This window comes from Benincasa hispida, chromosome 7 (genome assembly GCF_009727055.1).
Source record: "Benincasa hispida cultivar B227 chromosome 7, ASM972705v1, whole genome shotgun sequence".
Classification (NCBI taxonomy): Eukaryota; Viridiplantae; Streptophyta; class Magnoliopsida; order Cucurbitales; family Cucurbitaceae; genus Benincasa; species Benincasa hispida.
In genome coordinates, this window is record NC_052355.1 from 24,700,436 (window position 1) to 24,723,472 (window position 23,037).

Consider the following 23,037-nt stretch of genomic DNA (forward strand, 5'->3'; position numbering starts at 1 on the left):
AGATCGTAGATTCAGGGGCCACAGATCATCTCACTAGTTCTTTAGAGTTGTTTGTTTCTTACTATCTGAGTGCGGGGAATGAATGTATCAGAATTGTAGACGGGTCTTTTGCCCAGGTTGTAGGGAAAGGGAATACCTCCCCGTTTGATGGTTTAGTATTACGTGATACACTTCATGTGCCTAGAATCTCATATAATCTTTTATCGGTCAGTAAAATTACAAGAGATCTGAACTGTAAGGCTATTTTCTCACCAGATTCTGTTGTGTTTCAAGATCAGAAGTCGGGGATCTGTCTCTTATACACATCTAGATGTGTATAAGAGACAGGATCTGAACTGTAAGGCTATTTTCTCACCAGATTCTGTTGTGTTTCAAGATCAGAAGTCAGGGATGACGATTAGCACTGCCCGGCATGATAGGGGGCTTTACTTCCTTTCTGACGATGCTTCTTCTAGGGAGGATCATAGAACTGGTTTTATGACTTTAAAATTTTCTACTTCCGAAAATGACTTTATGTTATAGCATTATCGTTTAGGACATCCAAACTTTCAGTATATGAAATATTTATTTCTGCATTTATTTCGCAATATTAATATAGAGTCTCTAACTTGTGATGTATGTATTTGTGCCAAACAAAGTCGTATTCCGTTTCGTTCTCAACCTTATAAGCCGTCTAGTCCCTTCTCCCTCATTCATAGTGATGTCTGGGGACCATCACCGACTACTACCTCCACTGGTAAACGTTGGTTCGTCACCTTTATAGACGACCATACACGCCTCACTTGGGTGTTCTTACTTGCTAATAAGTCAGAGGTGTTTTCTATCTTAAACAATTTTATACCATGGTTGAAACCCAATTCCATGTCAAGATTGGGATTTTAAGAAGTGATAATGGACGAGAATTCTTTAACACCTCTTTCCATGACTTTCTTGTGTCAAAGGGAATAGTCTACCAGAGTTCGTGTGCTTATACTCCCCAAGAAAATGGAGTATCCGAGCGTAAAAATCGCCATCTGGTAGAGGTTGCCCGGACTTTAATATTGTCCGCCACTCTTCCGTCCTACCTGTGGGGGGATGCCATTCTTACAGTGGTTCACCTCATCAACCGTATGCCTTCTCGTGTTCTTGACTTTCATAATCCCTTGGACTTTTTCAAAGAATCCTTTCAGACTACTCACCTGATTTCTGATGTACCTCTCCGTGTCTTTGGCTGTGTCGCATTTGTCCACTCTCATGGCCCAAATCGCACAAAATTCCACCCTCGTGCTAAAAAATGTGTTTTTGTTGGGTACCCTCTTCACCAACGTGGGTATAAGTGCTATCATCCGTCCTCTCGAAAATATTTTGTCTCCATGGACATTACTTTCATTGAAGACCAACCTTTCTTCCCCGTTAGTCATCTTCAGGGGGGAGAGCTTAAGTGAAGAGCCTAACTGGTCCACCTATGATATTCCCTCAGGGGATTCCACCTTGATTCCTTCTCCTAGTTCTGAAAAAGCCTGTCTTGTCCTCCCTACCAACCAGATTCTTTGGATAACCTACTATAGGAAGAATTGTCGTCTGTTAATCAGCCGGCTCCGATCCATGAATCAGACCCTGCATTTGGTTCAGGTACGTGTATTCCTGAAACTAATGATGTTGATATATGTATGAAGACTGACAAGTGCAGGGAAGATAAGGATGAAGGAGGTGGAGGTGGCAATATTGAATATATGACAGATGAGGAAACAGTTGAGAGTGATAACAGTAAAGAGAAAAGTCCTGTTGTTGACAAGGAAGTGGAAGATACTACTAAAATTCTTGATTTACAAGTGACCAGTCATGCTGAGAAACCAAGAGAGGTGGAAAATCATGATGCCTTTCTCGATCTTCCAATAGCACTAAGGAAAGGTACTCCTTCATGCACAAAATATTCTATGCACAACTACATGACATATAATAATTTGTCTCTCGAATTTAAAACTTTCACTACCAGCTTGGACACTATCATGGTCCCAAGCAGTATTCGTGAAGCAATGGAAAACTCTGAATGGAAAATGGCTGTTATGGAAGAAATGAGGGTGCTTGAGAAAAATGGTACATGGGAACAGATGCCTTCACCTGAAGAGCACAAGACAATTGGATGCAAATGGGTATTCACCGTAAAATACAAATCAGATGAGACGATTGATCGATATAAGACCAGACTGGTTGCTAAAGGTTTCACCCAGACTTACGAAGTTGATTACTTTGAAACGTTCTCTCCCGTTGCCAAACTCAACACTATTCAGGTTTTGTTGCCAATTGCTGTAAACAAAGATTGGCAACTGCATCAGTTGGACGTTAAAAATGCGTTCCTTAATGGAGAACTTGAAGAAGAAGTCTATATGAGTCCTCCTCCTGGATTCGAGAATCAGTTCAAACACAGAGTTTGTAGACTGAAAAAGTTCTTATATGGACTAAAATAGTCCCCAAGAGCTTGGTTTGATAGGTTCACCACATTTGTTAAAGCAGAGGGGTACAACCAAGGGCACTCAGATCATACACTATTTACGAAACGGTCCGATTCCGAGAAGATTGTCGTCTTCATAGTGTATGTTGGTGATATTGTTCTATCCAGCGATGATGAGAATGAAATTATGAGGCTTAAAATGAGAATTGCCAGAGAATTTGAGATTAAGGACCTTGGTAAGCTGAGATACTTCCTGGGAATGGAGGTGGCCCGATCAAGATAAGGTATTTCAGTATCGCAAAGGAAATATACACTTCACTTGCTCAAAGAAACAGACATGACTGGCTGTAAACCTACTGACACACCCGTGGAGTATATGCAAAACTTGGTGTTACAAACAACGGAGTTTCTGTTAGCAAGGAAAGGTACCAGAGGTTGGTTGGGAAGTTGATCTACCTGTCCCATACAAGACCAAATATTTCATATGCAGTAAGCATGGTAAGCCAATTTATGCAAGCTCCTTATGAGGAATATATTAATGCAGTTGAGCGTATTCTTCGGTACTTGAAGGGGACCCCTGGTAAGGGTCTAATGTTCAGGAAGTCTGGAAAAAGGACTATTGAAGCATACACAAATTCTGATTGGGCAGGCTTTGTCGTTAATAGAAAATCGACCTCTGGATATTGCACCTTTGTCTGGAGTAACCTTGTCACCTGGCGAAGTAAGAAACAGGGAGTGGTGGCTAGGAGTAGTGCTGAAGCTGAGTACAGGGCAATGAGTTTAGGGATATGTGAAGAAATCTGGTTAAATAAGGTGCTGACTGATATTTACCAAGACAGGGATCTTCCAATGAAGTTGTTTTGTGATAATAAAGCTACAATAAGCATCGCAGACAACCTAGTTCAGAATGACAGAACCAAACATGTAGAGATCGACAGATACTTCATTAAAGAAAGACTGGATAATGGGAGAATTTGTATCCCCTATATCCCCTCAAATCAACAAGTGGCAGATGTTCTCACCAAGGGGCTACTGAGACCTAATTTTGACTGTTGTCTTAGCAAGTTGGGTCTTATTGATATTTATGCACCAACTTGAGGGGGAGTGTTGAAAATAGGGTTTTTACCCTAGGGGTATTTTTGTAATTGTCTCTCACCCTAGGGCTCTCTACTGTCTATTTATTCACCCTGTTCTCTTGTATGTGTATCAATTAAAAATAATAAGAAAAGTTCTATATCGTGGCTTTTCTCCCTGTTCTAGGGTTTTCACATAAACTGTGTGTTGGTTTCTCTCCTTTCTTATTTTCATCAATTTTTCTCAACCGTATCCACTATTGCTTCAATAACTACTACAATCGCTGCACTTCTGCAAAGAATTTTTCTGATTAACCTACATTGGCTCCCAAGAAAATTCTACAAAGAAGAATGAGAGACCTATTTTTATTCATTGTGGCATCCAAAGTCACACCTGATTATAAATTACATGAATACTTTCCTTAATATCGTGATAGAATAATAATTCTACCACTTGACCTATAAGTTCTTTTTCAATTTTAGCTCCTTCTGTCTCATGCTTTCTACTAACGTTTTTAATCTAAATTATATTATGCTTTGGCATCGCCATCAATGGATATCTCATCCAACATTATTTACTCTTTGATACATATTAGTATCATTGAAAGTTTAATGTTCCATCCATCATATAACTAAAACTTTATAAGAAATTAATTAAACACAAAAAGCAAAAGTTTAAAAATTTATTAGACACTTGCAAGTAGATAACAAATAGACACAAGTTTTAAAACTATGATAGCTAAGGCCCTGTTTGATAAAACATTTGAAAGCAAAAGATTCAATGAAAACACAATTGTATTTCATATTTTTAGATATATGTTTTGTAGCAGATTCATAAGTTGGATTTTAATTTAGTCAGTTGTTTAAAATGTGTTTGATACTATGTATTTATAAATCATTAAACTAGCTATAGTTACCAATATTTAATGTAATCATGGGTAGAGCCACTGAGGGGTCATGCCCCCAATTTATCTGTCTTTTGTATTTTCAATATAAATTATAAAATTATATATATATTTATGAAAGTTAAAGTTGAGTAACAAAAATAGAGCTAGCTTGTTGTCGTGTGGTGTTGTTTGATGGCAGACATTTTATTTCACATTTTTATTTGAGTTTTTACCCAGATTTTTCGTCTCTGATGGATTTTTAAAGCCCAAGTTGTGTAAAGAATAATAAAGAAAAGTAGGTCAAACAATATGATATTTAGGATATAATAATGTATCATTTTTTAATAAAAAATCAAACAATATTTTTTTATCGGCAACAAGATTGGACCGTTTATAAATTTTATTTCCTTTTTTTTTTTCGAAATTCATTTTTCAATCTCAAGAACATTCGATTAAAAGGGTATCGTTCATTTTTTGCACATAATTTTTATATTCATATTACACTTTACATATTTTTGTTTATTTTCATATTATTTTTACATTCACATTTACTCGTATAGGTTCTTTAAATTAATTTCAAAGTTTAAGCAAGAGGATTATTTACTGCCACTCGTTTAGATATACAAACTTGACAAATAAGTTTTAAAATCTTAGACTTTATGTTTTTATGCCTTTAAATCTATATAATAGAATGTGATATTCTTATTATTAGTATTTTGTAGAATTAATTTAGAATTAATATGGAGTGATATTATAAACGAAAAACGACAATAGAGAATGTAGAGGTATCATCTGCAAATAAAAAAAAATGTTTTAGATTTTGATCGATTTTATACAGATGGCAATCTAGAAAAAATACCTGCACATCTTGGTCTAAGAACCAAAATTATTATTATTATATTTATAGTATTCGAGATCCAGTTCATAAAGCATATTTACTAAAAGGTCATAGTCAGCTAGGAGTATTTATGGTTCAGTTTGGTTCGGTTTGCGGCTCAAACCGAACCGAACCGCAAATTTAAAAAGTGTATTTTCTGAAACTGAACGGAACCGCATATTCAGTTCAATTTCACTGTGTTTTTCATTTTTTTAATTTTTTATGCCTTTTCATATTTTCTAAATTATAAGCGATTTGATTCAGTTTCTATTTTTGTTTTTTATTTTTGTTTTTATGCTTTTTCATATTTTTTAAATTATATATATTGTTTTTTAATATATTTATTTAAAAAGCGGTTTGGTTCAGTTTCAAATCGATTTTTAAATTTGAAACCGAACCGAACTGCAATAATTCGGTTTGAAAATATATCAAACCGAACCGGACAACATTAATTCAGTTTCGGTTCGGTTTAGCATTCGGTTTGATTTTAACGATTTCAATGATCACTCCTATTGTCAGCCTCGAAATCATACTTTTCCACTTAAGAATTTTGGTATAAAGTCAAGACGATTTAAAATATATTGGTTAAGTGAATATTTTAATTAGTTAGAATATAGCATTTCATGAGATGCAGCATTTTATTTATGTTGCTATCTATTCAAATCAAAAGTAAGTGAAAAATCAGGATTGATTTCAAAACATGAAGACAAGTGAAAAATCAAGATTGATTTCAAAACATGAAGACTTGTAGACGACAATTGTAATGTAATAAATTAGTTTTATAACTCATTTGTAGATTTTTTTTTTTTTTTTTTTTTACTTTCTTTTATAGATTTTTTTTGTTAGACTTGTACATATAATGCTTTGCTATATAAAATTCAATAAACTATTATTAATTATTTATGAATATGATTTAAGTTAAAAAATTTATGTAATTATTATTTGTAATATTATATAGTTTATAATACATTACATAATACATATTATTTTTTATAAAAACCTAATTGAGTTTACAATATGATATATTGTATTTCTAAATATTTTTACCTTCATTTAATATAATTTTGTATTTTAAAATTTAAAATAAAAAATGGATGTAATGAAAACATAATAATGTTGTGGTAAGATTTTTCACTATTTATATCACAGAATTCGAAGATATTTTTCATAAACAAAATCTAGATTGTCCGCGAAACACATATTTGCATAATCAGTGAATCTGAAAACATAAAACAGAATCTAAATTCTCTATCAAACAAATCCTAAATTTACCACCGTTTTATGAACTATGAGGTCAAGTTATTTCAAATAAATAAATCAATATTTTGAGTTTCCTTTTTCTCATTCCAAAAAAAGAGAAAGAGAGGGAGAGAGATAGGAAAAAAAAAAACAACTAACTTTTTTTTTTCCCTTCTTTAGTGCTAGTGTAACCCACATTTGTTCTAGTGGGAAAAAAAACCACTTGAGCCAAAAGAATTCTACTACAGAAAAAGAACATTTGAGCCCAAGGGAAATTTTTAATGGTGGTCTTGAAAAATGTACATAATATAAAGAATCTTCTAATTTAGAGGTTAGTTTTTTTTTTTTTTCTTTTTTCCAATTTTCATTTTATTATTGTTATTGTTATTGGGGGTGGGGGAAGAACTTGTACATACCTCTTTCCATTTCCACAGCAGTTTCAAGTTAAGCATCATAAAAAGTAACCTTGTACATAAATCTAAAAAAACAAGAAAACCAAAGTTAGAGATTGGAATATCGCTCTCAAATATTGTTAAACTAAGAAGATAGGAAAAGCAAAGAAAAGAAAAAATAATTATAAAATTTTCTAAATAGATATTAGACGTGGATAAATTATAACATTTTTTAAGGATAAAATTATAACACATTTTATTGATTAGTAAATTACAAGTTGACTTTTTTAGGCCTAAATTTTCATGAGTCCATTAGATCTCCCTGGAAATTACTTGACCAAAAAGTATGCAGAAATTTGAATTCTCACTTTTATATGTTTGTTAGATTAAAACGATAGTTAAAAAAAATACAATGTGGATATTTTCATTGTAATTCAAAATAACACTAACCCCATAAAACGTCACAATCCCTCTAACATTTGAGTTTCTTTATATATATACTCTGTTAATTAAAAGAAATTTCAGTTTCGTTTGTCACTATTTAAATTCTTAGATATAGATTATTTTTCCACTTCTCAATGTCTATATTATATCTACCAATTCACTGAGTATCATCTCATATACATCAACCAAATTTAACCTTCACCATCTAAGAACTTAATTACAAAATGTAAATATATGAGCCATTAAATCGAAACTTATTAAACGATACAACTAAATTGCAAAAATATCGAACTAAAACATATTTTCAGCAGAAAAAAAAAAACGATTCCATTGCAATATGCGACGTAAAAAGAAGAAAAGAAGGAAAGTGGAAATGCATGGGAGAAACATTCCATGATATTGATGGCCTGAAAAACAAAACAAAACGAACCTGTAACCAAAACCGACGATCTTCCCTTTTGCGGTCGATCAAATCGCGAACCAGAAGAAAAGAGAAGATCAGATCAGAGACATAGCAGACTTCTTTGTTATATAATATATTTATATATATTAAAAAGAAGAGAGAGAGAGATATGCCTTGCTTTGGTGTGAGAACGTGCATACTTTAATTTACATTTTCAACTAAAGAAAAGCAAACTAATGCATACCAATACAGAATCCTCCTCTTCTTTAAATTTTCCAGAGTCGGAAGCAATTGATTAATATTAATGTTCCTGCGATTTTGACCATTGATCAAAAAATGTTGGGAGAAAATAATAGTATGCAGCGGCACAGCACAACAATATTATGCTGTGAAACAATCAATATAACACGAATAGTACATAAAGTTATATTACTCCAGTTTTGTAGGTAAAGCAGTCAAATCAGTAAATCACCACCATAAGTAATGTAAACATCGGAGATCTCATTATTAGTTCGTCCCAAACTTGGGATTAGGTTTGACATCTACATGCAGATTCAAATATAACGAAAATTATAATGATCCTCACACTTGTGCTACAAATGACCTTTCAAAAAGTCCGGAACAATGGCTACTTGACTTCCAAACAACACAATTCGATAGCTTAAGTGTCAATAAGAAGAACCCCTCAATGACCCCTCCTCTTTTTCTTAATTGTTTTATCTTTGCTGTTTTTTCGTTTTCCTGGAAAGATGTCCAACATTTCCATTATTTCAATTATCTCAATGAATCTAGTTGACTTTTCAATCATGAGCTACAACTCTCGAGATCCGATTGGGTTGATACTTTAATAAAATTGCTTTCCTGATTTAAACTTGCATTATTCTCTGAATTATTGATATGTTGTTTGGTTCTATTGATTCGTTTGTTTAATGTTTAACTAAATTTGCCACTTGGGCAAGCATACTAACTACGACTCAGTATTGAAAGGGTTGGATCATAGTGAATTCACAAAAGCAATATAAGAGAGGGTTTAGACATAAACACATGTTAATTGACCCTAAATGTATGGTGATTTCCTATAAATCCAGAGGGTTTTGAGGTCAATGAACCAAGTTAAATTGACTATAAACATATAAGAATAGGATCTACCTAATCTTTCTAAATGAACTTAAATCATAGGTCAGAATAGGAGAAGAACCTGATTCACAGCATAAGATAAAACATTGAGCATTGCGGGAGCATACTTGGAAAGGAAGAGCATTAAGAGCATAATACAATTTGGTCACTTTACACTATTTGATACATCTGTGACACAATAGATGTATTACATCCATCCTAATATTTACACCCACAATGTTGTAAACACAATAGATGTTTGCACAATAGATGTAATACATCCATCCTAATATTTACACCCACATCATTCCTAACTTTTCACTTTGTGACTCCTAGTTACAAATTGACTATAGATTTCACTGAACGTTCTCATACATAGTTCCCGTGGAGGTGAACTTTGAATATTTCCTTTGTATTACTTATTTAGATATTATACACTTGCCACTTGCAGCCATCACCTTAGGAGAACATTTGTGACACCTATAACTTTAACTATTACAATCCAAAGAATCATGGTTACTAAATAAATGGCCAAGCATTTGAGGCTGATTTCTTGACCTCTTCAATTTTCCTAAAACCATGACTGAAGTATAGAACAAACTGATGCACATGGCTGACTGTTGGTAAGAACTAGAAGTGTACCTGCAATATACAAATGGCGATTGTAGCAATGATTGTTGCAACAAAGGATGATGTTCCACTAACTCCTGCTGATGTTGACCTATGCATAAAACGAAATCGCAATTAACATCCTAATGACATTGAACTTTTTTTCCCTTGTGTGGATAAATGATGTCAAAATTGAAATCCAGATGTATAAGAACATGAAATAAGCTTGAAAGTAGATTAGCAAGTTTAAATCACACAATCGATAATTAAAGGATTAACATTTCACTAGATGCAGCAAGATTTTAACATGTAAGAAAAAGATATTGGAAACGTATATACTGTCCCAGACTCCTGTTGGGTGATATTTCTTTGTTTGATAATGGAAATTAGAGACGTGACTTGACATTAAATAAAACGGTCCAATAGTACGAAACAATACAGAACAGAGTTCTTGGCTCCATCTAGAAGTTCACAAAAAAACAAGTGAATGACGAGTAAGAGAAATCATAGGATGTTGGTCAGATTCGCGCATCAGATAATATGGAGCAATACTAGTAGTAACTTACTTTGCGGCAAGGTCTTTAACCGAACCAGTTGTGAGTCTGAAACCAAAAGGAAAAAGGGGATCATAGTGTGGATCTCCAACATTCATTGGCAGTTGATCCACAGATTTGAACCATGTTCTTGGAAGTTTCCCACTGAACTCATGGTCTCCATAAAGGACATCAGTGACTCCTAGGCCTTCAGTGCCAGGTAACCAAGCTGCGACCAGAGCATCCATTGATGAAATGTATGGTTCGATCACTATTGGCCTTCCAGAAATGACAATCACCACACACTTTACAGAACCACAAACGTTTTTTATGATGCTCGGACCAGGATCCAACATGGTAAGCGTTTTACTATCCCCTTCAATCTCGGCATACGGGGTTTCACCAACAACAACAATGGCATATGAGAAGCCATTAGATTTAACAAAGTTACTGTCAGGATCCTCACGGAACACAACCTCTGTGCTTGGATCAACAGTTGATTTGATGGCTGCAAGGATGCTAGTTCCTGCGAATTGGCAAAATGAAGTATTAAATTGATCTAAGTTTTCTAATATTGAAGAGAAAGTTTCTCATTAACTTGAAGAGTGAACAGAAAGGAGTGGATAACTGGATTATTTAATAAAGTTCTGACATCTAAGAAGTTCAAAAGGAGAACTCTTTGTTTATCTTCTACTAATGATGGTACAATACTTGAGATCTAAATCATCAATAAAACTACATGTGCATTTTAAAAGAAAGTCCTATTGAGCACATTTAGGCGTGCAGAAAAGGGTCACTTTCTGTATCTCAACTCACATACATCTCTAACTTATCATGGCGCCACCAGAGTGATGCTTCAGTTTCAAAACTTCCCCATAGATCTTCCCAACTAGCCGGGAAATATTTTTAATGCATGAAGAATTTTCAATTTCCAAAAACTCTTGATTTATGATTCCGGAGACTGAGTGAAAAGAGCATACCCCTTATACCGTTGTTGCCACTGAAACCTTGTGGTCCAATTGTCCATCCACCACATTGATATCCTAAATTATCAGCATGAGTACCAGCAACGAGGATCTTTGGGGCCTTCTTCGGAAGGGGTAGCACCGGATGGCTATCAGTTTTCCCATTCTTTAGCAGTACGAGTGACTGCCTGACTGCATCTCTTGCCAAGTCTCTATGTGCCTATCAATTGTAGATGCAAAATTCTTTCCATGAGATTTCTCACTCCAACTTACAGAGGTGTAAGAGAAGGTTCTTGAACAAAAACCTACTTCAACTGCAAATATTAATTTTCTTTGACATGTACAACAATTGGATTTTGGTCATAAAACAATTAAAAGTGCATTCTAAAAAGTAATAAGTATGCAAAAACAGGTAGCTGGTGTAGTCTTATCTTCCTTGTAGGCAGTCAAGACTGGCATTTTCTGAATTAGTCATTGTATATGGTCTAATTATCTAATTGATAACTCTCCCAAAAAATATAGAACATGTGTTAAGTGTACTTTGTCATAAACTAATTTTTGCACGCTAGTAATAAATAAATTTTAAATTGAATGATATTTGAAGTTACAAACTTATTGTGCATGATCTTTTTAGCTACGATTGTAGGGAGCAAATGTTTCCATTTTTAAAAGAATTTATTACATTACAAGTATATGGATGAGAATTTAACTTCTTAGAAGATAACCGTATTAATTAGTTTAAATGGAGAAAAAAGGCTACCTTGCACATTGAGATAAGGTTAGAGGGGCATTAGAAAAAGCAACATTTTGTTCCCTTTAGCTTCCCATAAACCAACCCATTGATGAGAAATGTTTTAAGAACATGGAAATGAAAAGGAACGTATGTCATATTAAAATAGTGCTTCCAAGATGACTGAAAGCCAACTGGTTTTATTAAAATGATCAAATTCACTTGAACTGAAATAACCAATTAAAAATGAAGCTATATGTTTTGCTATAGCGTGCAGTCAGACCTGACTCCCAAGCTCATTGACAAGGCTGTAATCGCCCAGGGGGCTCTCAAAAAGACCCATTGTGAACTTGACTGATAAAATTCTCTCAACAGCATCATCAATACGATCCATTGGGATGACATTGCTCTTCACTATATACTTAAGATCATCAATGAACTCTAAATACTTGTAAGGAATCATGACCTGCAGAATAAGGAAGAAAAGCAACTTAAGTTATTAAATTTTGCACCCAATTCAACATTTTAAAACAACATATCAGTTATACGTAAAATCCAAGTTTGATTTAAGGTATCCTTAAAAATAGACCACCAACCATGTCAATGCCAGCTAAAATTGCCGCTTGAACAGAGTACGTGTAATTGGAATGTGGTGGAGAAGTAATTCTGTCTAGACCCTCCCAATCTGAGATGATAAAACCCTAAAAATGCACATAGTAAAATTTGTAAATACGACATAATAACATAATTGCAGAAGTAATATATCAGCAAATGCTTTTCAAAAACAAAAGCTAGTTTTTCAAAACAAATCTAAAATCAGACATACCTTAAATTTAAGGGTGCCCTTGAGGAAGCCAGTTATCAGCTCACGGTTTGCATGCATCTTCACTCCATTCCAACTAGAATAGGAAACCATTACCGTTGAAATGCCCTTGAAGATCGAATCAATGTAGGCAGGCATGTGAATGCTGAGCAGTCCATGCTTGTCAATAACTGTATTGCTCTCATCGATGCCATTAGTTGTACCACCATCTCCAACAAAGTGCTTTGCACAGGCAACAACCTTTTGACTGCAAGGAAAATTACAAGTGTACTTCAATAATTTTGGAGGAAGGAGGAGAGAGATTACAAAGATATCAGATATTATATCAGTAACTTGGTTGAAGAATGACAGTTTCGCAGGATGCATAGTATGTGCAAACGCCAGTCCTATATCTGCAATATTTCCATTTTCAACTTCCACCCATTTATAAGTCGTATGATTTCTCTTGATTAGATGATGAAAACTCTACATTTTCAAGGGCTATACCTGCCACCAACATATGGAATCCCCTTCCGATATTTAGCAGGAGGCTCTCCTTGCAGACCAGGTATAATCTCGGTCATTTCTTGCACAATTTTTGGATCTTCACTGTAACTTTCATAACATCGCCCCCACCTAGGGTCCCTACAAACCTAAAGGAAAGATTCCAGGTATAGAGACTGTTATATATCGAGCTTACCACTAAAACAAGTAGTTAGATATTCCAATCAAATATATGATTATTGAAATTTTAGATATTGATTAGCAACATGATTTTACCGCAATGCATGGAGAAAAAGCAAAAGAAATCCCCGTTGCTCTAACTTCAAGTGCCGTTGCAGCACCAATTCTTCGAACTAGGTCAGGGTTTCTGTGTAGGAGGGAATCAAAGAACAAAGGTAAAGAAGTTTTACATTTCCAGGTGGCGGTACCATAGTAAAATAGTAGCAAAAGGAAATAATATGTCAAATATGAATCTGATCCAACCACTGAAAGGCTTAATAGGACTTTGGAGAACATTCTTGATAATTTTTTATTGCCCAAAGGAAAACAGAGTTTTTTTAGGAGGACAAACTTCAACAAAGCTCAATTGACGGGTGAGTTATGGTTAAACTTCAGTTCACATCAAAGATGCATGTGATGTAAAGACTTTGTATTTGCACCTAATAATGGTATAGTACAATTTTAACAGGGCTACAAGGTAAAGAAGATGACTTGCCTGGTAGCTCCAAGTCCAACATTATGAGGAAATATTGTAGCATTGTTAGCATTGTTATGGCCATGAACAGCATCAACACCATACATCATCGGTATACCCAATCGGGTAGAAAGAGAACCTTTCTGAATTTCATTTATCATGTTAACCCAGTCTTGAGCACGAGCATCTGGAAGTAGCTCAGTTCCACCACCAGTTAGCACACTTCCTGCACAAATTTCGCAGTTCATACTTCCCTTTTGTCATTTGACTCGGATAATCAAATTTCAAATAAATATTATTTGGGTTTTGCATGAATTCTCTACTCGGGACAAGTCATAATGGAACCTAATAACCTCTAGATTATGTGCCCTTGATCATGAATTTGACATCACTTTAACAACTTGACGCACACATATTTAATAATATAAATTTTGAAACTCCTGAACTCACAACATTATACATCTATAATGCTTCATATACAAGTCTAAAGATAATAATGAACTCTATGAAAGTTCCCTTGAACAAAAGATTGAAAAAAAAGTTTACAAAAAAAAGGTGTTTATTATGATAAAAATTATCTCAATTAATCTTCAGTATTCTTGTCATTGAAACTTAATGATCACTTAGAGAAACTGTAATGTTCTAACTTTCAAGACATATAGAGCATCAATTCAGCGACAAAGGGGAAAATCATCAAGAGCATACATATAATACTGGAAATGTGAAAAATAATAATAAATAAATAAATAAACAGAGAGAACGAGAGACTATTGCTTTACCGATGAAATAATTTTTCATAACTGTAGCATTCGCAACGCTCCTGTCAATCTGAGCCATCTGACCAATTTTCTCTTCCAGAGTCATTCGACCAAGAAGATCCTTAACTCGAACAGCAACTGGTTGCATAGGGTCCTTGTATTTCAAGTTACCCGCGTCCGCCATTGCTGTCCACAACCACCATACCAGGCACATAGTCATAACCACCTGAACAAAAAGCTTGGCTTTCTTCCATCTCTGAGAGGTTACTCCCCTCTGAAAATACCAAAAATAAAGTCGGGGTTAAAATTGGAGACAAGATGCTGAGATGGGTTCGTTAAGCTAGTTTTCAATTTTCTATCCGATAACTTGAAAGTATCTATTCATTCTTTTTCGTCTCCTGTTCTCCAATTCCAGAACCGTTACCGCTGTTTTCTTTAAATTATTGTTAATTCAATGTCAGTTTCAATTGAAGAACAAGCAATAAGCATCGCATAAAAAGGAACCGAAACTACAATCAACGAAGATCGAAACACTACTTTTTGTTCCACCTGAAACAATAGAAATCAAACACATAGTAGGAAAGTACACGCAATAGGGCGGATGAGAGGAGTTTACCTGAAAGTGTGAGTGGAAGACAGAAAAATAGGGAAGAGTAAGTTAGGTTAAAGCAATGGAAACATGGAAATGGGGATAATGTTTGAGTTTGGTAGAGGAAGGAGGAAGAGAGTAGAAGCTTTGGAAATGGCATTTTGCAGTGGCGAAAGCTTGAGAAATGGTGAATCCTTAGAAAAAGTGCGAGAGAGAGAGAGAGAGAGTAAGAGAGTGTTGAGATCGTTTCCGCCATTACTGGACCTATCTTTCGGGACTAATTCCTCACAGTTTTGACAGTTGATTCTGCGCGCCATATTTCTTTCTTCTAAATTATGGAAAGAGAAAAAGTGCACTGAGCTGCATCTATTTCCTATGCAGCCGGCCCAACATTTAATGAGACTTTGTCACGTGGCATTGTTTAAAAAATAAATGATTTTTTTTTAAAGAAAGAATGTGAGTAAAATAAAGTGAGAGTATAAACATATGTGCAGAATGTTGTACTTGTACTTAATCATTCTCCTATAAAAAAAAATATATTTCCAAGCCACTGTTCTTGGAAGTAGATACAATATTTCTTGAAAAATTGAGTCGCAATAATAAACTGACTAATGTTTTGTAAGCTATTTCCAAATTGTTAAAATCATTTTTATTAAATTTAAGATTATTGTTAATTTTATAATTTTTCATGTTGTTTTTATATCGTTGAGATTGGTTTGGAATTATTATATACGTGTTTTGAAATGATTTTAAAAAGAAAAATAAAAATTACTTAACCATTTCAGATTTTTTCGTAAACATGTACTAAAACGTTTGAATAATATGAAAGAAGAGCATTTGATAGTTTTTAGAAGAAGATATGTGTTTTATATTATTCACCCTTTTTTCTATGTTTTTAACATTTGTTTGTGATTATCGAAGCTTTTAGGAATTAGGATGTTGTGTTGGTTATTATAGTTAGTGATTTACTATAGAATGTGAGTTATAATGATATATCGGTCATAATAGTCTCATACATAGAGAAAAATGAAATCCCTACACATGAGTTTACCCTCTCCAAGAGGTTGAGGTAACCTATCTCAGAAATATTACAACTAAGATCGAACACTCATAATGCTATTTAACTATGCATTTTCCTAAATAGTAAGATTGTTGGGTAGGGAGCTCTCCAACAAACTTGGTGTCACGGGGTAGCCATGTGCTTTGAGACTTGGGGTCATAGCACTCGCTCACGAGGATCTCCAACTAAGCCAGTCATAAAAAGGTCTAAATTTTTAAATTTGTGTCTATTTAACCATTAAACTTTTTTACTTTTCATTTTTAAAGACGTCTAATAAAGCTTTTAATTTTATATCGAATTAATTCTTAAAATTTCAAGGTCCCCTATCATTAGACAGTTATTTTTAAATTCACAACATACATTGAAATTATAGAGTCCAAATAAACATAAAATTTCATTGTTATGTCTATTGTATTAACTAATTAGAATGAACAATGGCATATAGTGTTATTTAACTTCGTATACTCTATCTATGATTATTTACATGTCAATTCATATATTTGTGATATATGTTTTTTTTTTTTCAATTATGATTGTTTACATGTTCAATTATGTCTACATTGTTTAAACTTTAATAAATCATAAAATTAGTTTTTAAAACCAAACAAAAACAATTCTACTCCTCCTCCTCAATTCTTATTCATTGGACCAAACATATCCTAAAAAACCAAAAGTATGGCTATAATACATTTTCAAGTGTTTAATTTAAAAAATAAGTCATTTTGAAATAAATTGAAATCTTTGACAACCACTCGAAATAATTTTTCAAATGTATTTTAATCAATTTTTATTAAAAAAATATTTAAATAAAAATGGATTTTTCGAAAAACACTTTTTTTCTCAAATCAATCCAAATATATCTTAAAAATCATATATCAATTATATACGTACATCTGTCTCGGGAGTAAAAGATAGAATAACATAAAATTAAGTGTAGAAATTGACAAATTAACAAATTGGTTTTGTTGTGATAGATTTTTTTATTATGAAAACGATTATTTATTATATACTTTTGTTCGTTATTTCTCTTAGTAATAAGATCAATTGAGAAATACTATTGATAGTGTCACAAAATACTTAAAATAAAAAAAATAGTTAAATGGAAGAGAGAAAATGAAACAAGAACGTACCTCTTTACATTTCCATGGTATTTTTAATTTAAGCATTGCGTATTGATGTAAAATTTTAGTCAATAATTTAAGCATCCTGCACGTAAAAATAAAATGGAAAAAAAATATGAATAAAAACTATAGTGATTAGTATATAACCTATTATTTTTATATATTTATAATTATAGAATATAAATATAGTTTCTAATAATATCTATTATTTTCTACATGATATTTGTATACGATTATGGGGCAAAATCAAATATGGCTGAAATTTTTGTTAGTACTACAATTCTAGGGCTGGACAGTCCATTTTCAGTAACGTTTGAATTAACTATTAGAATTCATATTTGATTGTCAATCAATAAAGTTCAAACGAATTTAATGTAAATAGATATAAAAATTAAAGGAAAATTTTCATAAATAAAAAAAATGTTAAATTATTTACAGAAATAACAAAAAAAAAAAATTGATAGACATTGATAGACTCTATCAGCGTTTATCAGTGATAGTCTATCAGTGATAAAAACTAATAAAAGTCTAAAATGATTAAATTTTGATATTTTGTATAAATAATTTTTCTTATTTTTCTATTTTTGAAAATTTCTAAAATTAAATATCAAAATTTTAAGATTTTTTTTTATTTTTTTATTTTTTATTTTTTTTTTTATTTTTTACAATGCTGGTCACATAAATTTGACAATGACATGTTATAATTGTTATGTTATTAAAAAAAAAGTTAATTAGGATAGTTTTATAAAGTGTTATCAGTATTCTTACATTCATGTTAATTAGGTATTTTATGATGTATTTGAAATATATTTTGAAGTGTCTAATTTAAAAGATAAGACATCGAAAGAAATTAGAATATTTAACAACCACTCAAAAATAAGTTTTTTAAATATTTTAATCCATTTTTATTAAAAAATGTTCAAATAAAAATGAATTTTTTAAAAAACATTTTATTCTCAAAATCCACTAAACGGCCCTTAGATTGATTCAAAATAATAATAATTTAATTACTACCCAACACAAGAGGAAGGAAGTTAAAGTGCTCAAATTTGGCATACTTGTGTAAATTCATAGGTGATAAATTTATTACGTTTGCCAAGTGAATTTATTTCTCTTGATTTTATATTTGTTAATTCCATTACTATAAAATTTTATCATATAAATTTATATTTACAATACTCATGTAGTTTTATACCATATACGAACTATACAAAATTATTTACTCGCAAAAATTTACATAAATTACATATATTTCGATTTTTATAATCCACCAATAATTGTTGAGCTTACAATTTAAAATGTTGAATAGTTATTATGGCGTCGTATCTTCCATTTAAAATGCATAATAAATAGAGAAATTGTTTTAAATGCCAAATGATCGAAAATATTTATAAATATAGAAAAATTTCAAGAATAGATATTGATCAATACAAATAGATTTCTATTAGTGTCTACCACTAATAAACAATGACATTTTGCTATAATTATAAATATTTTGATTCATTTTTCTATGTTTGAAAGTCCTAAACGATATCTAATGGTTTATTTGGTAGAGAATTTGAAAATAGAAATTTGAAAATAAGAGATTAAATGAAAATAAGAGTTGTATTTCAATTTTTCATATATGTGTTTTATAGCAGAATTCAGAATTTGGGTTCTAATTTAAACAATTGTAAACCATTTGTCAAATTTATTGTAAACTATTGTAAACTAATACCCATTAAGTACTAGTTGGTAATAAATTATTATTAATTTATTTATGAAAATGCTTTATGTTAAAAGAAATAATATAATTATTTTCTTGTGATATTATAAAATTTATATTAAAAATTGAAACTTTAGTCCCATATATGAGGTTACAACAAACCCTAGGAACTAAATTCTAAATTTTAAAATCATACGAACTAACTTGTAATTTTATCCAAATCATATGGACCAAATTTGAAATTTAACCTAATTTAATTTATAATACATTACATAATACTTGAACTTTGAAATATGACATGCAATATTTTTAAATAGTTTATCTTTATTTAATATAATTCTATATTTTATATTTTAAAATTCAAATTCTGAATACGAAGAAAATATAAAATTATTGTTTTCAAAATTTATACTATTTGGATAAGACAATTCGAAAACAGTTTTCAGAAATAGAATTGGGGTCATATGCCAATAAAACCGAGTCTAAATTCCAAACCAAACGACCCTAAACAAATAACGTATGTATATTTTATCTTAAAAACTCATTTTAGCTTTAAGTTTCTGTTGCGTACGTTTAAATTTTAAAATTGAACAATATTTTTCTTTATATATAAAAAAAAAATAAAGCAGAAAATAATAATTATAACAATTCATAATAGTTATGTTATAAATCTAGTATAAATACAAATTTGTTTTTTTTTTTTCAAAATCGTTGAGAATCTCACATTTAAAAAAATCAAATAACCTTAAGTTTTTTATAAAATAGATGAGCTACTTCTCAGATTGCCCATTAACCTTTAGATAAAACCTCATACTATTAAATATGATATCAAAGTCCAAAAAATCCAAACAAATTTTCTGCATTCGTCGCTAGGAACCTATTCCCCATAAGGAATTCCCATAGATAATTTTGCAAAGATGAAAATGAAATAGATAACGAGAAGGGAGATAGGGAAGTCATCCCAACCCGTCCCACCTGTGAACATCTCTAATAAGAATAATAATTTTTTTCTAACCAACAAAACCTATATTAAATTGGAAAAACATATAGAGACTACATGATTGTGTTTCTCACAACAATGATCTTCTTATTTATTTTTTTAAAAAAAACAACTGTCTTTATATTTTAAAAAAATGGTAAAAATCACTCTTGAAGTATGGTGGTAGTTACAATTGCATCTTTAAATTTGAATTGTAAAAAATTGGCCCTCAAACTTACAATAGTTGTAGAAATTGGACCCATAGATGATAAAAAATTAAACCCTCAAACTTATACGATTATTACAGTTTATACAATTATGTAAGTTTGAGGATCTAATTTTAACAATTGCATAAGTTTGAGAGCTCAATTTTTTGAAATTGAAAGTTTAAGGGTATAATTGCAACTACTACCATATTTTAAAGATAGTTTTTACAATTTATCTTTATATTCTTGAAGAAATTGAATTCTCAGTCAATTCTTTTAAAAGATAAGCTTATACATTTTTCTTTAAAAAGAAAAAAAGTCTTTAAAACTTTTACATTTAAAAAATGAAAGTTTTAAAATATAAGAAAATGAGTTAATTTATTTATTAATATAATAAAATATCACTATCCATAAACGCTATCACTATCTATGCACCTATAGATACATTTTGTTATATTTAAAAATATTTTTAATAATTTTGTCATTTAAAATAATTATTTTTAAAAAAAAAACTCAAATAAAAAGAGTATTTATGAGCCTAATTACCTGAAACCAACAGAATTTCTTTTAAAAGGCAGCTAATGGTAAAATCCGATTAAGAAGCCAAAGAAAGTGAGAGAAGCAGATTCGAGACACAAATACGCAACGGACTTCTCTTTTATCATATTTATAAGCAATATTTGCATGACAAAAAATAAGAGATTTGATGTCGTCTCAAAATAAAATAATAATAATAATACTACCACTAATAATAATATGGTCAATTTTTGGAAAGTGGATAATATAAAATATGTTATTAAAGCCACGTCATCGTTCCTATCAAAAAGTGCCACGATATCACAAGCAAACAATAATTATTATTTTATTTAAAATATCATTTAGTTCTTATGCTTCAAATTTTGTTCTTTTTTGGTCTTAATTTTTTAAAATATTAAATTTAGTTTCTATATTTTGATTTTCAATGAGTTTTTAAAAATAGTTCATGTGGTTAGTTTTTTACGCCCAACAAACATAGTTCAACTAACACATGAATGTATTAATCAAGAGGTTTGTAGTTTGAATTCTCCTACTGCAATTATACTAAAAAGAAAATTTTCCTACCGAAAAAATAAAAATTAATTTATTAACATTCTCTTTATAACTAATATAAGAAACTGAGATGGAATATACTTGATTTTTAGAAAATAAAAAAGTAAAAAGTAAATAGTTACGGAACGGAACTTTTAATTTTACACGATTAAATTTAACATTAAAATTATAAAGACAAAAAATATTGGATAGTTAAAAGTATAAAAACTAAAATAAAATAAAAGAGACTAAAATTATAATTAATTTAGGTCTCGTTTATTAACCATTTAGATTTTTAAAAGTTAAAAGAATATTTCCTCTCAATTTTTTAGTTTCTTAATTTACTGAATTCTTCTCTATTTTTTTAAAGGTTTTTAAAACCTACGTTTAGTTTGATTTTAAAATATTAGTCTTGAAAATAAATATAAAGAAATTTAAAGAAGGTTTATAAGTTTAATTGTTCTAAAAATAAATAATTATGAAAAGGTAATTATTAATATAATATTTTGACCTACCAACCATCCGTGCCATTTCTCCAATTTTCTCGTTCAATTTTCGACCAACACGAAAAGTTCAATCTTTTTCGTGTATTATTATTGGAAGAAGAAGAAAAAAAAAAGAAATCGTTTTGATTCTCATTGATTAGTTGGCCTAATAGGTCCAAGAGATTGTTAAAAAAAAAAAAAAAAAAAAAGTTGAATCTCAATTTTGACGAATTTAATCCTAAACGTCGAGATTTATATTATACAAATATCTGATTTTTTAAAAAAAATGTCTAATAAGTTGTTTAACGGTATGAATTTTATCTATATTGATGCCAAAATTCGAACAGAAAAAATGTACCTAATATTTGTGACACCCACAATAAATTTGTTTCAAATGAGAAAGAATGTGATTTAAAATAAATAAAACTTGCACAATGGTGTGGTATTTGTTACACGCACTTTGATGTTTAAGTAAGATAGTGAAAGAGTATATAGAAGCTAGAAAATTTTAGAGTAGGATTCAAATTACCTTATATGAAACTATAATGATATATTTATAAAGTTGATTGAACCAGGTTGTTTCAATAGGACTTTAGCGTTGTTTTAGAATAATCATACAACTTACAAGGTCGAACATTTTCTCTATGCCCATATTGGTTCTAAGGTGATGCTTTGGGTTGAGGCATAAGCGGGACATGCCCCATTAGTATTTCCTATTTCGCTAGACTCAACCTTAGTTTTGGTCTAGGCCGAACATGTTAATTTAGTTAATTTATCTCTCTCGGAGGCTCAAAGCCAAACTTTGTTATTTTCTTGACTTCATTGCTTTTATTCATATTTTATGCTGCGGATTGTATATGCCTTCCAACCAAAATCACCCAAATGGTGTATAATATCTTTGAAATTTTAAACGAAAAAGTTTCTTTTAGAAAGAATACACTAGTTTAATTTTTAGTTTTTAACTTTTTTTTTTTTTTAAAGAATCACATTGAAGTTGACTATCCAAAAGATTATATAAAAGTAAAAATGTACTAGGAATTCAACTAAAATATGTAAAACATTGTAAAAATTTGAAAAAAAAATAGGTTTGATTTCAAAAATAAAAAATAAAAACAAAATAATTACCAAGGCCTAAATAAATAGAATTTGCTAATTAGTTGGATCCATTTATGGAAATAGTATCCATCAATAAGAAATAGAAAAATCTAAATTTAGCTCAAATCCAATCACTTTGATTGGGATAATCTGGTTAAGGGCTTTTTTTCTTTTTTTTTTTTTTTTTTTTCTTTTTTTAAAGAAAAACAATAAGAAAATTTAGTTAAAACCCAACCAAATTTGGGATCTAAAAGTGGTTGCATAAAAATTTA

The 23,037-nt window shown here is 31.0% G+C and overlaps 3 protein-coding genes across 4 annotated transcripts in view; all 3 read right to left on the reverse strand.

Moving 5' to 3' along the window:
* The window catches only part of LOC120081540 (beta-glucosidase BoGH3B-like), an 18,999-nt gene extending 11,094 nt beyond the window's left edge, over positions 1-7,905 (reverse strand). The window contains exons 1-2 of the mRNA XM_039036508.1: positions 7,774-7,905; positions 6,924-6,985 (exon numbers count right to left, since the gene is read on the reverse strand). Coding sequence (XP_038892436.1) covers positions 6,924-6,962 — 39 coding nt within the window. The 5' untranslated portion in view covers positions 6,963-6,985; positions 7,774-7,905. The remainder of the gene's footprint in view (positions 1-6,923; positions 6,986-7,773) is intronic.
* LOC120081541 (beta-glucosidase BoGH3B-like) lies at positions 7,900-13,369 on the reverse strand. 2 transcript variants are annotated; one of them, XM_039036511.1, is made up of 9 exons: positions 13,282-13,369; positions 13,009-13,154; positions 12,526-12,769; positions 12,296-12,400; positions 11,983-12,165; positions 10,985-11,189; positions 10,038-10,530; positions 9,505-9,583; positions 7,900-8,056 (listed from the first exon to the last, which is right to left on the reverse strand). In XM_039036511.1, exons 2-9 carry the CDS (start codon positions 13,083-13,085, stop codon positions 8,048-8,050), a joined length of 1,395 nt encoding a protein of 464 aa, XP_038892439.1. In that variant the 5' UTR covers positions 13,086-13,154; positions 13,282-13,369; the 3' UTR covers positions 7,900-8,047. The 2 variants fall into 2 exon arrangements, with proteins under 2 accessions (XP_038892439.1, XP_038892440.1); XM_039036512.1 differs by lacking the exons at positions 7,900-8,056; positions 13,009-13,154; positions 13,282-13,369 and adding an exon at positions 12,856-12,994 and having other exon boundaries at positions 9,050-9,583.
* On the reverse strand, positions 13,264-15,326 carry LOC120081028 (lysosomal beta glucosidase-like). The gene is made up of 4 exons (XM_039035708.1): positions 15,074-15,326; positions 14,479-14,731; positions 13,721-13,925; positions 13,264-13,372 (listed from the first exon to the last, which is right to left on the reverse strand). Exons 2-4 carry the CDS (start codon positions 14,675-14,677, stop codon positions 13,264-13,266), a joined length of 513 nt encoding a protein of 170 aa, XP_038891636.1. The 5' UTR covers positions 14,678-14,731; positions 15,074-15,326.
* Between the last annotated feature and the right edge of the window lie 7,711 nt (positions 15,327-23,037).

What these genes read in the sequence shown, in the direction of transcription:
- LOC120081541 (XM_039036511.1), bottom strand. Translation starts at nt 13,085, where the DNA reads ATGACCGAGATTATACCTGGTCTGCAAGGAGAGCCTCCTGCTAAATAT. An exon ending in AGGGCACCCTTAAATTTAAG is followed by an intron (nt 12,401 to 12,525) that starts GTATGTCTGATT and finishes GTGCATTTTTAG; the next exon opens with GGTTTTATCATCTCAGATTG. An exon ending in TCAATGAGCTTGGGAGTCAG is followed by an intron (nt 11,190 to 11,982) that starts GTCTGACTGCAC and finishes TACAATTGATAG; the next exon opens with GCACATAGAGACTTGGCAAG.
- LOC120081028 (XM_039035708.1), bottom strand. Translation starts at nt 14,677, where the DNA reads ATGACTATGTGCCTGGTATGGTGGTTGTGGACAGCAATGGCGGACGCG. An exon ending in TATGAAAAATTATTTCATCG is followed by an intron (nt 13,926 to 14,478) that starts GTAAAGCAATAG and finishes AAATTTGTGCAG; the next exon opens with GAAGTGTGCTAACTGGTGGT. An exon ending in GTTGGACTTGGAGCTACCAG is followed by an intron (nt 13,373 to 13,720) that starts GCAAGTCATCTT and finishes CCTCCTACACAG; the next exon opens with AAACCCTGACCTAGTTCGAA.